General features: G+C 44.0%; 1 protein-coding gene across 8 annotated transcripts in view; it reads left to right on the plus strand.

Annotated features, from left to right (window-relative positions):
- Window positions 1–17,019, plus strand: part of unc13bb (unc-13 homolog Bb (C. elegans)) — a 100,596-nt gene that overhangs the window by 58,481 nt on the left and 25,096 nt on the right. For 6 of the 8 annotated variants that reach the window (XM_055874534.1, XM_055874535.1, XM_055874536.1 and 3 more), the window contains exons 2-10: window positions 8,212–10,794; window positions 11,092–11,114; window positions 13,724–13,770; window positions 13,907–13,985; window positions 14,875–14,949; window positions 15,077–15,296; window positions 15,821–16,048; window positions 16,244–16,385; window positions 16,776–16,945. In XM_055874534.1, coding sequence (XP_055730509.1) covers window positions 8,352–10,794; window positions 11,092–11,114; window positions 13,724–13,770; window positions 13,907–13,985; window positions 14,875–14,949; window positions 15,077–15,296; window positions 15,821–16,048; window positions 16,244–16,385; window positions 16,776–16,945 — 3,427 coding nt within the window. In that variant the 5' untranslated portion in view covers window positions 8,212–8,351. The remainder of the gene's footprint in view (window positions 1–8,211; window positions 10,795–11,091; window positions 11,115–13,723; window positions 13,771–13,906; window positions 13,986–14,874; window positions 14,950–15,076; window positions 15,297–15,820; window positions 16,049–16,243; window positions 16,386–16,775; window positions 16,946–17,019) is intronic. The other 2 variants (XM_055874540.1, XM_055874541.1) reach the window with 1 other exon arrangement.

Raw genomic sequence — 17,019 nt, forward strand, 5'->3', positions numbered from 1 at the left:
TAAACACCTGTGAGCAGTCCCCAAGAGTCAACACAAATGGGTAGGGTCTGGTCACCTCTGCCTGGTGCAGGTACTCAACCATGTTGGTCCCAACTTGTTAGAGAAATAATTTGATTTTAGAATATGAGGACTTGTCAGGCACACTGACAATGCCATCACACACAATTTATTTGGTGTATTTTATAGCAATTTACATCAATCAACACCCAATCCCTGTTTGATGCCTACGTCTTCTATTAATTTGGGGCTGGGGCATATAGTTTCATTTACACAACACTAAACATGTTTCCAGCCAACCATTTTCATGCGACTGAATTACCTGACGCATGAAAAGTCATGACCGAAAGATTAAATGCCTACAGACAATTAATTTGTTTGACGTAGTGGGATGTCTCTTTAACCCAGAGTAACCCAAATGTATTATGTGAGAAATGGCGTCAAACTCCTTTACGCACAAATATTGCTAAAATAACCGTCATATTGACGTAACCCTGGACAAGCACACCTGATTCAACTTGTCAACAAATCATCATGGCCTGAGTGAGTTGAATTGAGGTGTGTTTGTCAAGGGCTAAAACGGAACTGTACTGTTGGGGGTACTCGAGGACCAGGGTTGGCAAACACTGGGCTAGAACGCATGTGCCAGAGTGGGCACATTTGCTATATAATTCAACCGTTTGTGACACAACTATCAGTAGAGTTCAAAATGCAATGTAAAACCATTTAACTTGTTTTTTTTTATTAGGTACATGGGAATTTAACAACAAAAGTTATTTTTATGTGCACTTCACGCACAGCCTTTTATCCTCAAAGTCAGTTTGCTGGAAACATCGCCGGTGGGAAAATGCGTATATTGTTTTATGCAGATTTTTTAAATATTTGCATTTAAATCTGTCGCAAATTGGATGGAAATCTTCCCAATGTCTTTGAGTGTGCAGTAATGCGTAACAGATTCTGGAATGCTGTTCCTTTCATTCAAGGTTTACAAAAGGCCATCTAAGTTTCCCATCAATCTCCCTATGCGTATCTAATATTTAAACTAACTGGCTGAAAGTCAATGAAGGGTTTTCTGGTCTCATTGAAGCTGGGTCGGAATGTCTTCCTGTCTAATTTGTATACTGGTGTTGGGAGGACCACTGTCAGAAGTCTTAAAGCGATATCACCTTGTGTATCTGGAGAAAAGACTGTTTAGTGAATAACTTGATAGTTTCAGGCTAAAAATGAGGTACCACCAGCAGGGTTATTTCAAACTATACCTGCACTTCCAAGATACGTTTTTAGGTCTGTTTCTCTCTGGGCTGGCAAAGCAAAGTTATATTTATTTTTTGGTCCTTGAAGACTGCAATTCAGTACCAGTCCATTTCCATGAACAGTCCGGGTTTGAAATGTAGTAGTCCCGAACAATCTGTTGTAAAGCAGACTAATATTTTATTACCGCGCCATATGACTTCAAATTGCTTTATGTTGCTTTATGTTTTAGCCAGACAAACAATGACTTTTCCATTGCAGTTGATCGTTAGTCTGGCTAACACCTAACTCTTGAAGTCCTCCTGACTTCAGGGTCTGGAATGGCTCTTTGATGTTGTCGGCACAATGCGTCGATAATGAAGGGGGCTGTGCTTTTCCTGGTTAGCTCTCCTCTGTCTTTCTCACTCAAACAGCCACACACAGCCCCTGAGTACTGCCCACTTCTATTACAATGGTTGGATTTTCAGATCCAAACAATGAGAGGTCTCAACCCCGAGGGAAAAATAAACACCTGAGAGAACTCAAACCCTGTTGCGAAATTTATTAGAAATTTATTAGAACATATTGCATTAACAAACAGCCTCCTTTCCAGACCAGTGTGGTCACAGCTCTCCCTGCGCTGTGAGTCACGTGGGTTGTGTCAGCCAGGCTAGTTAATCACAGCAAACAGAATAAAAGTCAAGTCTGTTTTTGTAAAAGATGTAATCCACCATGGCCTAGAGTATCCAGCAGACGTGGATACTCTCTGACTATCTCAACTGTCTTGGCCCCATTCTGTCTGGTCCACTGAGCCCTCCGGATCATGGTCTCCTTCATGTACTCTGCAACCTGGTTTGCTGGCCAGATGTTGTTCAACCACTTGGTTGTCTGGGCTGCGCTCTCATATTTGAGTATGTTGTGAGCACAAAGTATTCAATAAATAATAATATTCCTTTTAACAATCTGTTTTCATAATACACAAATCATTCAACATATACCTGGCAAGACCCGGCTACTGCTCAAGCCTGGTGTCGCTTGGTGTGTCTACAGTCCTGTGTGTCCTGAGGACCTTCCCTTGTATATAAAAAAGGTGGCGTTTACAGAATACTCACTGCGTGTAAGGCATATGTTCTTTAACTTTAGGCTATAGTTGAGTCGCTAGCTAACATGCTACTGAACTGTGACACTAGCATATTGACATGCATGTTGGTATTAAAAGACTGCAACTTATTCACCTAAAAATGTGTTTAGGCAAAGCATTAGTTATCTAGCTACCTAATCACATGAATTGTGCAAAAATATGATAGTTAACATAGCTATTAAGTGCTAGCCAACCAGTCAGTCAGTGGCGCTGACCGATTTTAAAACTGGTATCACAAAAATGTGTTTCACTCTATCCCATAAAACATGACATTGCTAACTAGGCACCATTTAGCTAATAAAATGTTAGAAAGTTTAATAATAAGTTACACTCACCGGACAACTTTGGCAGGTACTGTAGCTAGCTAGATGGATTGGTTTCTAATTTCCAACAGATGTTTCTGATCCCCTTAATTGGTCAGTAACGCTTACTGGTCTTGGAACTCATGTGTTTACCATAAATGCTGCTGGTTAACTGTTTGCCACTAGTGGAAATAAATGTTGTTACCACAGGTTTGCCACAGATGCAAATAGAAACTTGAGAGAAGTGTCTGCCAGAAAAAACAATTTCGTTTACAGCATATTTGCCACAAACTTGCTGGAAGTTTGCGTAACAAATTAATTTTTGTAAGGGAGGGCCTTTTATGCCTTTAGAGAAGGCCTAAGGATTTTGGCGCGTTCTAGCAAGCATTTGCATATTTCCATTAGGGAACACCTGCTCTTCCATATCTGGTAGAAAGTTGAAACTCCAAGTGGATGCTTAACAGTTATACATCCGGTGAAATATCTGTCTCATTGTTTGGTCTGTGGTATTAGGGAAGAATTTTGAAGTGACAGTGGAATCAACCAATAACATTTTGACTTGTAATAAGTGGGACAGTTTTTGCAGAAACGTATGGAAACAGGTTTCCCACGGTCTCGCTAGCTAGCTTTTGTTGTAGGCAACGGGTCCTCGAACCCCTAGGTACTGCTGAGGATTTTTATGATCGCAAGCAACAACAGAATAAACAAATTACATTCCTACAGAAGAATAGAGGAGAATGTCGTCTTTCTAATGATGATTCTCAACTCCTAATATTGAGCAAATTACACTCATTGGAGCCAATTGTATTTACTGGAGTATCTGACAAACAATAGGCTTTGAAAAAGCACCCTGCAAATAGGTTAGCAGTGTGGAAAGTGCTGCTGGTAAGCTTTCTTGACTTGGACTTACATTTTTGCCAACACATGGTGAAAATGTGTTTGGAGTTACCTTTTGTAGCTAATAGACTATGTTAAAGTTTACACTTCCTCTTCCAACTATAATGTGGGGAGGTCAAAATAATAAAATCATCTACCAAATCAATTCATTTTAAAATGTTGAATACTTCTCCTTGCCATTCACTTGATGAGACGAAGAGACGTGAATTTGTTTTGGCTAACGCATGATGGGTGTCCATGGGTCACCGGTTTGTCTAGGAGGGGTCCCATGGCAAGAAAAGGTTCTAGGCTAGTGTGCAGCGACTGCAGCAGGTGTTATCGAAGAGGATGGTGCTAATGGCTACGCCCTTTTCAAGATTAACTTTGTTAAAGTTTCATCGTCTGGTGCGTGGAAGTGTTTTATTTTTTTATTGCAGCTCACTTGCTGTTGGCTATCTCTTTGAAAGTAACTTATGTGTGTGAAACATTGCTGCATTTAAACTTTAGCTCGCCGGTTACTTTGTGTGCTAAACGTGAGAATATTTTGCCCTGGGAAGTGTATTTGTACATTTTGGTTGGGAAATGCTTAGCCTAATAGCATGTGTTTTTGTATTCTTATGAATGGGACCTATTGGCTTATTATGTCAGCGTGAATGGGCTGCTTATCCTTTAGAGACAGCAGTCACACACAGCATGATGCTATCGGCCCTACTTGTTTTACAAAAAGTGCGGTCTTCTACATGGAGTGCTCTGCATATTACGGTCGCTGTTAGGCATGGGCGGTATACTGTATACCGGGGTATTTGGAAATAGCCACAGGATGGTTTTTCAATAAATACCGTTGAAAGTATTTATTTTAAGTTTTTTTTTTAGAAAATTGAATATTTGTAGCTACTTAAATACCTGAAGTCAACTTGTGCAATACGTTAGGCGATGAAGCAGATCGCATTCTTCATTTCACCTGTCACATTATTTTACATTATGAAGCTTACCGTAGCTCGCCAGAACAGTTGCGCCAGTCATGTGTTTGTAAACGGCACAACGGGAGAAGGCGGGACCTGGGATGAGTAATGAGTTGGCCTGCCTCAATTCTGAAATAACTTTATTTTGATAAGCTTGAAATGGACATGGTCTACTTAACTTTACAACCAAAAACACATATCTAAGTTCAGCTTTCTGGATGTTTATCAAAGTTATCTGACTAACTCCTTGATCCTGCTTTAGTAGTACACCCTCCTTGTGAGTCCAGCTGTTTATTTGGTTTAACGAGCCCCTAACCAACCATGCCGTTTTAAAAAATACGGATAAGTATAAGAAATAAAAGTAAAGTTAAATAAAGAGCAGCAGTAAAATAAATAACTATAGCGAGACTATATACAGGGGGGTACCGGTACAGTCAATGTGCGCGGGCACAGGTAATATGTAGGAGTTATTAAAGTGACAATGCATAGATAACATCAGAGTAGCAGCAGTGTAAAAGAGTGGTGGGGCAGGCAATGCAAATAGTCTGGGTAGCCATTTGATTACGTAGGTGTTCAGGAGTCTTATGGCTTGGGGGTAGAAGCAGTTGCCATACCAGGCAGTGATGCAAACAGTCGGGATGCTCTCGATGGCACAGCTGTAGAACCTTTTCAGGATCTGAGGACCTGATACTATGTTCATGTTCTTTTTCTTGATTTGGGCGTTTGGTACAACATGTTGGAAGGTTTTTTTTTCACCACTGAAGGCCGAGGACCAATACCCACGGTCCGCCACTGTCTCCTCCTATATTTGTACATACTCTTAGTTTCTCCGCCTTAACACCAGCCAGAGAATTACTCCCCTATCAATTTCAGATGGGAGCAAAGCCGTTTTTGCATTACTTTTGTGATGTTACATTGAACTTGCGTCAAATATAGTACTAGGCATAGGAGGCACGTCCATAAAGTACATTGAATTAAATTGTCAAAATGAGAGCGCCTAATTAGCCTACTCCTGTCAATACAGAAATCAATTAAATCATAAATAATGGGCTACTACACCAGAAAGCATAATTTGGCCACAGAGGATCATTGGCTGCTGTCGGAAGGGTGTGCATATTCAGTCTTATCATTTTTGGGTCAGTGCCACTTGAAAAAAAGATTTCTGACAATTTTGTCCTCGGTTAGATGGATTTCATAGTGTATTTGTCTCCACTTCTTGTAGGCCTATTATATGCATAAGACAATGTTGTTTTTATGTACAACTCAATATTGGGAAGGGGTCCTTAATGTTTAGTATACTCGGTGTACGTTTTATCTTATTGGTCATTTTCATAAATATGTTTCATAAATATGTTTGGTATGTGCTCTAGCTACAGTATATGCATCAGACTCCAGTCCAGGTAGATGTAGATGATAAACTAGCTCAAAAGCTGACGGGAAAGAAAGTTACACCAACAACCCTGTGCTCTGTCTGACACAGACTTCTTGGTCTGGGCAAATGGCCACAGAACCACACAGAATGATCGTGGTTAAACTGACCATTCTGTCTGTCATTCAGTCAGAGACAGCAGCACGGGGAGGGAAATTGTGCAGCACTGATTCCTCTCAGCGGGTTGGTTCTTAACAGCATAATGGCACACAGTGAGTGGATAGGGGTTGGCTGTCACTCTGTCTGAGCTGCTTCAAACAACCAGGATCAGTGGGGATGAGGGGTAGATGAACAAGCAATGAATCCTTAAATGTTAGTTGGCCTTTGCGTAAGTGCATATTTACTTATTGCCTCACAATAGAGTACATTTGTGGATTTCCATCTACATTCAGGTTCATAATTATTGGCACCCTCTAAGAATCTGTTCTATGTGCTCAATTTCTATGCTTCCCAGGTTTTAAGTTTCGTTTTTTGCGTCTTTTGCTTTCAGTGTTGTACACCAGCTTCAAACTGCAGAAAATACCATTTTTGGGATTTAATGACAAGATAATGTATTTCACAGCGGTTTAGATGGTACAATGATTATCTACACTATCCATTGCTTGTTTTGTCACAAACTGATATTTTAGCAACAAGGAAATGGCAGTTCGATTTCTTCATTTTGCACCTTTAAACAAAATATATTTCTCTGAGCAATTGTATTAGTAACAGCCCCAGACCATTATTCCTCCTCCACCAAACTTTACAGTTGGCACTATGCATCGGGCAGGTAGTGTTCTCCCGCCAAACCCAGATTCGTCTGTCTGACTGCCAGATGGTGAAGCTTGAGTCATCACTCCAGAGAAAGCGTTTCCACTGTTCGAGTCCAATGGCGCTTGGCATTGCGCATGGTGATCTTAGGCTTGTGTGCGGCTGCTCGGCCATGGAAACCCAGTTCATGAAGCTACGGACTAACAGTTCTAGTGCTGACGTTGCTTCCAGAAGCAGTTTGGAACTCTAGTGAGTGTTGCATCCGAGGACAGACGATTTTTACGAGTTACGCGCTTCAGCCCTCAGCGGTCCCATTCTGTAAGCTTGTGTGGCCTACCACTTTGCGGTTGAGCCGTTTTTGCTCCTAGACGTTTCCCCTTCACAAGAACAGCACTTACAGTTGACCGGAGCAGCTCTAGCAGGGCAGGAATGTGAAGAACTGACTTGTTGGAAAGGTGGCGTCCTATGACGGTGCCACGTTGAAAGTCACTGAGCTCTTCAGTAAGGCCATTCTACTGGCAATGTTTGTCTTTGGAGATTGCATGGCTGTGTGCTTGATTTTATACACCTGTCAGCAACGGGTGTGGCTGAAATAGCTGAATCCACTAATCTGAAGGGATGTCCACATACTTTTGTATATATAGTGTATCTCTACTGCAGCTGGTGTGTGCACAAAAAATACCGTGACTCAGAGGAGAGAATTGAGCCGTCAACTAATTACCAGGCTGTCTTCTGATCATGTCCTAATTATAGAGTTTATAGCAGCTGTACGGTGTCCGATCATTTCCCTGCTCCTTCCTTCTCCGTGACTGAAGAGAGGGGGTAAGTGGCCAACTCACTGATGTACAGAGCATTGGTTTGACTCACAATGACCCCCAATATCAATGTGGGGTTTTTATCACAATTCCACGCTCCACCATAATCTATCTCTCTGGCGTTGCAGAGATGAATGCCCTCTACTCCCACTCTCCCATGCCTGAGTGTCTGTATTTTGTCTGTGTGTTTTGTATGATTCTGCCGGCAGTGTAAATAAGAGTGCATTGGCATGAGCTAGCTAAATTCTTATGTGCGTTGTTTGCAAACCATATAGAAACTGACTGCTCAAATAACTAATCCAGTCATCCATTGCAATTTTACTTATCTTGGCTATAGCACCACTTATTGATTTTTATTTTTATTTTTATGATATCACCAGACATTATATAGCGGCCATTATATAGCAGTAGGAATTTGGTGTTTTTCTCTCTCTGCTTTCTGGTCTGTTGGACTGAAAAATGTGTATACTGGCAAGGTCTCAAAATGAAGGTGCAATTATAAATGTGTTTATTGATTCTCTGAGGGGGTTGTGTACTGTATGCCAATGACTGAAATGTAAAGGATGAAATGGCTTGTACGCATGCATAAGGGAAGGTTCATGTTGTAAGGAAACAAGCATTGCAAAATAAAAAATCATTGTGTATATAATATTTAGAAAAACAAATTTGTACTATTTCTCTCATGTCTCTGTCTTCTCTGCCTTGCCAGTCATGGACAAGGCTCTGTGAGCAGATCAGTCTCGTCTACATCAGGATGTTGTGTGGTCACACAAAGAACTGAGGCCCAGGGTGCTGGTTGGCCCCTCAGGACAAAGACCAGGAAGCCAGGCCCCCAGACAGTCCTCAGGGATGTTCTCTAGGGGCCACGAGAGGGGCCTCAGTGGACCAGATGAATCCAGCGGTGTAGAGGCACCTCAGAGTCCACACAAGTGGTCCAAGAGGAGGGAGCTGGGGGGTAAGAAGAGCACTCAGAGCCCCAAGGTGGGCCGGAGTCTGCGGAGGAAGTTCCAGAAGTTCCTACAGGGCCCGGCAGGGCCGGGGGAGCCCTCCATCCACCAGCCCCAGGATCTGCTCCACCCTGTGGAGCAGGACATATTTATATGCGGCCTGAAGAGAGACCCCTCCAGTAGGGAGTTCACCGGACTCCACTCCTCCCTGCCCAATGGCCGAAGTCACACAGGGACTCTAAACCCACCTGTGGCTGGGGATATGGCGCTGAACAGAGAGGGCTTCATCAACGCCCCCGATACTGTAAGTACCAACGGCCCCACCGCTAGCCTACCCACCTCTCCCTCTGGAGAGAACAGCAGCGCTGAATACCAGGATGGGAACGGGGTTGTGGAGGACACACACAGGCCTTCTCCTAGTGAAGAGGATGAGGGAGAGAAATGTTCCAGTGACATTGTTGAACACATCTTGAAAGAGCTGAGAGGTATCAACAAAATTCAGGAGGAGATTGCAGACCTGCGGCAGTACCTGACCTCTGTGAGAGGCTCAGTGGACGAGGTCTCCTGCTGTGTGGATGCAGTGCTGAATGAGATAGGGGAGCTCTACTCCTCTGGAGCCTCAGCACCAGGACCCCAGACCCCTCAGAGGCTTAGCGTTAGACGTGGCAGCCTGGGCAGTCAGAATGTCGTCACAGCCTTCCACAGGAGGGCCACCAGTCCTTTACTGGAGTGCCGGCAGGGGTCTTGGGACAAAGACCCAGTGATGATGGTGCCACCCCAGGGGTCACCTAAAACATGGAGAGAAAGGTTAGCTCCTTGCCAACCCGAACAAGCCGACCAGGAGAATTCCGACCACAGCTCAGACGTGCCCTCTTCACGACCAGGGCCCAGTCAAGCCAGCCTCTCCTACCTGGAGCAAGGGTATGCCCATGACTGCCCCAGCACCAGCTCCCTGTCGTCAGGCCACAGTTCCAACACTCTGGACCGGGACGCCAGGTACCGCTCAGTTAAGGCCAGGCTATGGCAGAGTGGCTGGGCCTCGGCAGGCATGCAACACAGTGTGAGCGGAGATGGGGGGTGGAGCGAGGAGAACGGCTGGAGCGAAGAAGACATCTACTCCTGTCAGAACAGTGGGGAGGAGGTGGAGGACCACGGTGCAGGGCCAGGTGGCTGGGACAGGTACACCACAGGAGAGACCAGCAGCACCACAGGCCAGTCCTCCGACAGCAGCTCAGAGCACCTGTCCCTGCTGTTCGGTATCCACAAGAACTCCCCCTCCAACTCATCCAGTGTGGTGGACTGGCGGCACCCCAGGCAGCAGGGCAGCAATGGACACCTAGTGTGTGACTGTTCAGCCAACTGCCCATACTCTCGGAGCTCCGGCTACCACACAGTGGACGCCTATGCTGATGTGGGGAGCTGTGGGCCGTCCAGGAGCATGAGTCGCTCCACTGTGCTGCTCACAGACTGTGATGATGGCTTCCTGGAGCTGCACTCCCCCTGTGACCGCTATACGTCCTCCGTTGACACCCTGGATGTGGGATCCGTTGAGAGCCTGGACAGGGAGTGGACTGAACAGTCTGTCCCAAGAGACGATGCAGGGGAGTGGGGGTCAGGGGACCTGCCTACTCCTGAGCCTGAGAACACCCAGCTCCTCAATGTGGGATTTGATGTGAAAAGCATTGGGAAGGCTGTGCTCACCTTTAGGTCTGCTCTGAAAGGGGCTCTGAGGAAGCTGGACGGTTCGAGCCCGGAGCCTGGCTTCGATGACAGTGAGTCAGAAGCAGCTCCCTCTCCTGTCAGACCCTGCTCCCCTGAACTCCCGGAGGGAGAGATCACTATGCCAACTGATCACATTCGCTCTGCGTCTCCACTGGAAGAATATAGCGAGGCCTCAATCTATGTGGACTGCAGCCCAGCCCAAGAGAACCTGCCTTGCTCCCTACAAGCATCCCCAAATGAAAGGACTCACTCCCCCTGCACCCCTACCGAGTATCACTCCATGGAGCATTTAGAGAGCCAAGGAGAGTATCAGACTGATGGAGAACTGTCCAACCCAGAGCTGACACCAGACCACAGTTCTCCAGGAAGGGCTGGGGAGAGTTCAGCAGATTTTAACATCAGCCCAGAGGGGATAGGGTTAAGTCCAACAGGGTTAAGTCCAATAGGAGAAGACCACGATGGAGCTGATCAGGATGGGTTTATAGAACAGGATGTTGTTAGCCCTAAGAAGGAACGCCTTGCTAATCTGCAGCGCATCCTGAAAGAAAAAAGACAGAGACGTAAACTTTCCAAACCTTCCCAAGGATCCCAGTCCACGTTCTCTGAGGAGGAGTTCAATCCAGGTAGATCTCCTTTCGTGTGCTACATTATTTGCAAGTACAGCAAAAAAAACAAGTAATCTAACACTCATATTCCCTGTGTACCTAAACTCTGACTGCTTTAGATGGAAATTACACATTTAGCCCATGATTTATAACTATTAATGTAGCAGTATAACATATGATTGATCCTGACACCTTGGATTAAACATTTTCACTATTGATTGCTAGTGTAGTTGACCTGGTTATTTATGATCTTCTTAGCTATTGATATCCATGAACCCTAATGTTGTCTTTTTTGATGGATGTTCTACCTTCCAGATGGCTGCAGAGAAGATGACCAGGTTACTCATGAATTTCAAATGAGCTCCCTTTTCAGTTATGTTTTGTTGTTTTCATTTACACAGATATATTTTGAGTTTTTGTGCGACTGTTGCTTTGCCGTTGGGTGTTTTTATATCGTATGCACGGAGCCAAGCATGGTCCCTTTTTTGTTTGTCATACCTTGAACTGAGGTTTTTAACTCTTTGCTTGTGATTTATTTTTGAGGTTTGCTCCTAGTGAATGCATTTTCAAATGGATATAGAATTATGTTTTGATCGAATTAAAAGCACCTATTATTTCTGTAAACCTTAATAGAGTAAGATAATCATGTTCTTGGCAGGATCAGACCAATAGAAAACACTATGGTGAAGTTGTTTTTGAGAAGCCATATTCTCAGCACCGTCTTCAGTGTTTACATACAACAGCCGATCCTGCCTGGTTCCCTCAGAACTGTTTCAAACGCTGTCAGAACCTCCTAGTACTGGGAGAGGAGAGCCCCAGAGGGGTCCAGCTACCGAACTGTAGCCCCATTAATCTGAGTGGAAGAGGAGCACTGGCACTGATGAAACACTTCACCTCGGAGGAAGAGAGAATAAACATGTTTAGTTATTGTAAAACTCCAAAATAATTATCCAATGTACTTCCCCCCCCAATGTGCTCCCTGTTGTACTCTGAACTGCGCAACAAAAACAAGTTGTGCCTTGCTTTATCTGCATCTGTACATTGTAGTGATGTGGGACAGCAAACTGCTCATTGTGTTCTTCATCTCCTTCCCACATCTGATTTGACATGCAACCCCCCCCCCCCCCCCTCTTGCTATTGAGAAACACATATATACGTATACCGGTCCAAAGTTTTAGAACACCTACTCATTCAAGGGTTTTCTTTATTTTTACTATTTTCTACATTGTAGAATTATAGTGAAGACTTAAACTATGAAAAAACACAAATGGAATCATGTAGTAACCAAAAAAAATGTTAATCAAATAAAAATATATTTACTATTTGAGATTCTTTAAAGTAGCCACACTCTTGGCACTCCCTCAACCAGCTTCACATGCTTTTACAACAGTTATGAAGGTGTTCTCACATACGCTGAGCACTTGTTGGCTGCTTTTCCTTCACTCTGTGGTCCAACTCATCCCAAACCATCTCAATTGGGTTGAGGTCAGGTGATTGTGGAGCGCATGTCATCTGATGCAGCACTCCATCACTCTCCTTCTTGGTCAAATAACCCTTACACAGCCTGGAGGTGTGTTGGGTCATTGTCCTGTTGAGAAACAAATGATAGTCCCACTAAGCGCAAACCAGACAGGATGGTGTATCGATGCAGAATGCTGTGGTAGCCATGCTGGTTAAGTGTGCCTTGAATTCTAAATAAATCACTGACAGTGTCACCAGCAAAGCACCTCCTCCTTCATGCTTCACGGTGGGAACCACACATGCAGAGATTATCCGTTCACATACTCTGCGTCTCACAAAGACACGTCAGTTGGAACCAAAAATCTCAAATTTGGAATCCTCAGACCAAAGGACAGATTTCCACCGGTCTAATGTCCATTGCCCGTGTTTCTTGGCCAAGCAAGTCGCTTCTTATTATTGGTGCCCTTTAGTGGTTTCTTTGCAGTAATTCAACCATAAAGGCCAGATTCACGCACTCTCTTCTGAACAGTTGATGTTGAGATGTCTGTTACTTGAACTCTGAAGCATTTATTTGGGCAGCAACCTGAGGTGCAGTTAACTCTAATGAATTTATCCTCTGCAGCAGAGGTAACTCTGTCTTCCTCTCCTGTGGCAGTCCTCATGAGATCCAGTTTCATCATAGCGCTTGATGGTTTTTGCTACTGCACTTGAAGAAACTATCAAAGTTCTTAATTTTCCGGTTTGACTGACCTTCATGTCTTAAAGTAATGATGGACTGTCATTTCTCTCTGCGTATTTGAGCTTTTCTTGTGTATACAACCACTACCTTGTCACAACATAACTAATTTGCTCTAAAGCATTAAGAAGGAAAGAAATTCCACAAATGAGCTTTTAACAAGGCACACCTGTTAATTGAAATGCATTCCAGGTGACTACCTCATGATGCTAGTTGAGAGAATGCCAAGAGTGTGCAAAGCTGTCATCAATGCAAAGGGTGGAAACTTTGTTGGATCTCAAATATAAATTATATTTTGATATGTTTAACACTTTTTTTTTTTTGGTTACTACATGATTCCATATGTGTTATTTCATAGTTTTCATGTCTTCACTATTCTACAATGTAGAGAATAGTAAAAAATAAAGAAAAACCCTTGAATGACTAGGTGTGTCAACTTTTGACTGGTACTGTATATATAAACAATGATCATTTTGGTTGTTGAATTTGATCTATTTTAGGCTTTTCAGTTTGGCAACAATCAATGGATGCCATGTATGGATCAAATGTAATCCTCTCCTTGTCTCGAGACATTACTGTTGTTCTGAAAGCGTTTTGTTCTGCATGTACCATCCAAGAGGTAAAACTCAACCTGCTCTGTGTCTTTCCATTCTCTCTAACCTCTGTGTACCTTTTTAACATATAAGATTAAGCGTATTACTGTGATCTAATTACTGAATCTGAAAAACGAATGTGTGTTAAATCCTGCAGGGACGAGATGATGGACCCAACTCCAGACAAGCTTGGATCAAACCAGGGTAAATCATGATGACGCCCAAATCCTTTCTGTCAATGTTGATTTATATTTCGCATGCCTTTTAATGTGCTGGAAAAGCTGATGCATGTGTTTCTGTGTATTCTGTACAAGTGTATCATTCTGTTCCGTGTCCACAGCGGTGGAAGTGGTTTGTTTGGGATTGACAGCATGCCAGACCTTCGTAAGAGGAAGCCTATACCTCTGGTCAGCGACGTGGTAAGTGTTGCTTCAAATCACACTTTCTGTCCTGTCTGTCAGTACATGTTTTTCTATCCTGTAATACCAGAACAAGAGAAGCATCTTGATAATTAAGGATTCAATTGATAATTTCAGCATTTGCTTGAAAGAAAGGGATATCATCATAAGGAATCAGAGCTATCACCCAGTGAGGCACATGTGAAACCAGTGTTACATTCTCTCTAATTATTCCCCACAACTCTCTTGAATGCAATCACTCTCCTTGGTCAGGCTATGGTAAGTGAAAAAAACACAATTGCTCCTTTCCTTTTGTAGTCAGAAAAAAAATGATTATACTGTATATCAAGTAGGACAAGAGATTGTACACCCCATGTAGCTGTTCTGCAAATAATGTGTAACGGGTTTTATGCTGCACCTTAGTAACCAAATGTCACCGTGCAACTGCACTGTAGTGTTCCTACTTGATATGATCATTTAAAACAATATTCCCTTCCTCGTATTCTACCTCTCCCCTTAATTCATTCATATGATAGATTGATTTGTTCTGTTGGGTTTTATTCTCCACCCTTACATGCTGAGCCATGTACAGACCATCACTACCGGGGTTTTAACTGAATCCTCCATTGGTAACACACACACAAACCTGTGTCTTGACTGGTCAGTGATGGTTTAGTTCCTCCCATATTGTCACCTTACATGACCTGTGTTGTAACAATCCTTACATTAGTTCCTTCCTTCACCCGGTCTGGTGTTAAAACTCTGGGCCTTGTACTACTCACTTGGGTAGTACACTCACTGGGTAAAGGTTCACAGAACACTTACAATACTCCACCAATCTTTGTGATTACTGTTTGGGTTTAGTTAAGTTAACATGGCAACTAACAAGATTTTCCCCTGTCGTCCACAGTCACTGGTCCAGGCCAGAAAGGCTGGAATCACCTCTTCCATGGCCGCGCGCTCCTCCGTCAAAGATGAGGAGCTGGTGAGTACATCATGGGATGCATATTACTCTACTGAAGTAATCAAGACTCTGTTCAAAACTCACCAGAGAGGACCAATTTCATAGGAACAAGTAATATCTCAGTATCCTCTCTCCTCCCCCTCTGTAGAAGAACCACGTTTATAAGAAGACTCTACAGGCTCTGATCTACCCCATCTCCTGCACCACGCCCCATAACTTTGAGGTGTGGACGGCAACCACGCCCACCTACTGCTACGAGTGCGAGGGGCTGCTGTGGGGCATCGCCCGCCAGGGCATGAGGTGCTCCGAGTGCGGGGTTAAGTGTCACGAGAAGTGCCAGGAACTGCTGAATGCTGACTGCCTGCAGCGTAAGTACTGCACAGCTGAAGCTAGACAGAGGAAGTATGTTTAGGATTCTTTTGCGACAACACAGCCGTATTGCTAAATTGAGCTATCTGATGCATTCAAAAGCCAGTCACACGATTGACAGTGTAAGAGACATGGATATGTATTTTGCAATAGATTTGTGTTTTATCATTTCTCTGATTGGCTGGGTTGACACATTTCCAGACTTTGTCTATCGAGTTGGTGGCTCAAACTTTCCTGTTGAATTACTCCTACCTCCTCACCATCCCAGAATACAGCTGTCAGTGATATGTAAAGTACAGTGGAATTATATGGTGTGCTCCGTTGGTTATGATTGATGTTGCGCTAAAGACATAATTATACATCCAACTGCTTTCAGTCATTCTGATGACTCGGATGGTCAAATAAATAGCTTTTAACAACTGGGTAGATATATTCAAATATTTACATCACAACCTTCACATTATGGTGCCAAAAAGAGACTCCTATTCCATGTACTGTAATTGGGTGGTTTCTGATGTTCTAGGTGCTGCGGAGAAGAGCTCCAAACATGGGGCTGAGGATCGTACCCAGAACATCATCATGGCCATGAAGGACCGCATGAAGATCAGGGAGAGGAACAAGCCGGAAATCTTTGACGTGATCCGGGATGTCTTTGTCGTCAGCAAGGCGATCCACGCTCAGCAGATGAAGACCATCAAACAGAGTGTACTGGACGGAACCTCCAAGTGGTCGGCCAAGATCACCATCACAGGTACACCGACACAGGGAGTAATGGTATTGCACCAGTGGTCACGTTCTATGAACTGTGCTATTGTATTATAACTAGTCTTCTCTCCCCATCTGACTTTGTCCATGTCTCTTTATTGATCTCGAATGACTCTGTGTCATTCTGTCTGTCCACTTGTGGTATGTTTCCCTGTCTCACTGTTCATATGTCTGTCTGCAGTGCTGTGTGCCCAGGGACTGCAGGCCAAAGACAAGACAGGTTCCAGCGACCCCTATGTCACGGTCCAGGTGGGCAAGACCAAGAAGAGGACCAAAACCATCTACGGCAACCTCAACCCTGTCTGGGAGGAGAAGTTCCACTTGTGAGTCTGACTTGGCCCTGCACATGTAGTCAGTAGTATTATCCTGCGAGAGTGCGTGTTCCTCTAATGTGTAAGCAGGCCATGACTTCAAGCCTCAGGCAGTCTAGGTTTCCTCACCCAAAGGAAGTATGTGGTCATGTTTAACCCACTTCCAAAATATCACATGCCAACCGGAGCCGTTTGACTATGGGAGACACTCATTTATTCAGGGTAGTGGTGCACACACACGTGTAATTAACTCTTCCCCTTATATTACATCAGGCCACATCTAGTTCTTCTACCTTAGAATGAGCTGCAATATTAGCATCCACGCAATGTAATTACCATGGATATCTGTTCTTGTTATGAAATCTTCACATTAACGCTACCTTACTCATTTTTTTCCCCCAGCGAGTGTCATAACTCGTCGGACCGCATCAAGGTGCGTGTATGGGACGAGGACGATGACATCAAATCCCGGGTGAAGCAGCGTCTGAAGAGAGAGTCCGACGACTTCCTGGGTCAGAGCATCATCGAGGTCCGCACGCTCAGTGGAGAGATGGACGTCTGGTACAACCTGGGTACGTCCTCGCTATCCTGCAGTATAATGTCGACTATGTGAGACGAAGGTGGCTGCCTGTGTTCGAGACACATC

Source organism: Salvelinus fontinalis, chromosome 21 (genome assembly GCF_029448725.1).
Source record: "Salvelinus fontinalis isolate EN_2023a chromosome 21, ASM2944872v1, whole genome shotgun sequence".
Classification (NCBI taxonomy): domain Eukaryota; kingdom Metazoa; phylum Chordata; class Actinopteri; order Salmoniformes; family Salmonidae; genus Salvelinus; species Salvelinus fontinalis.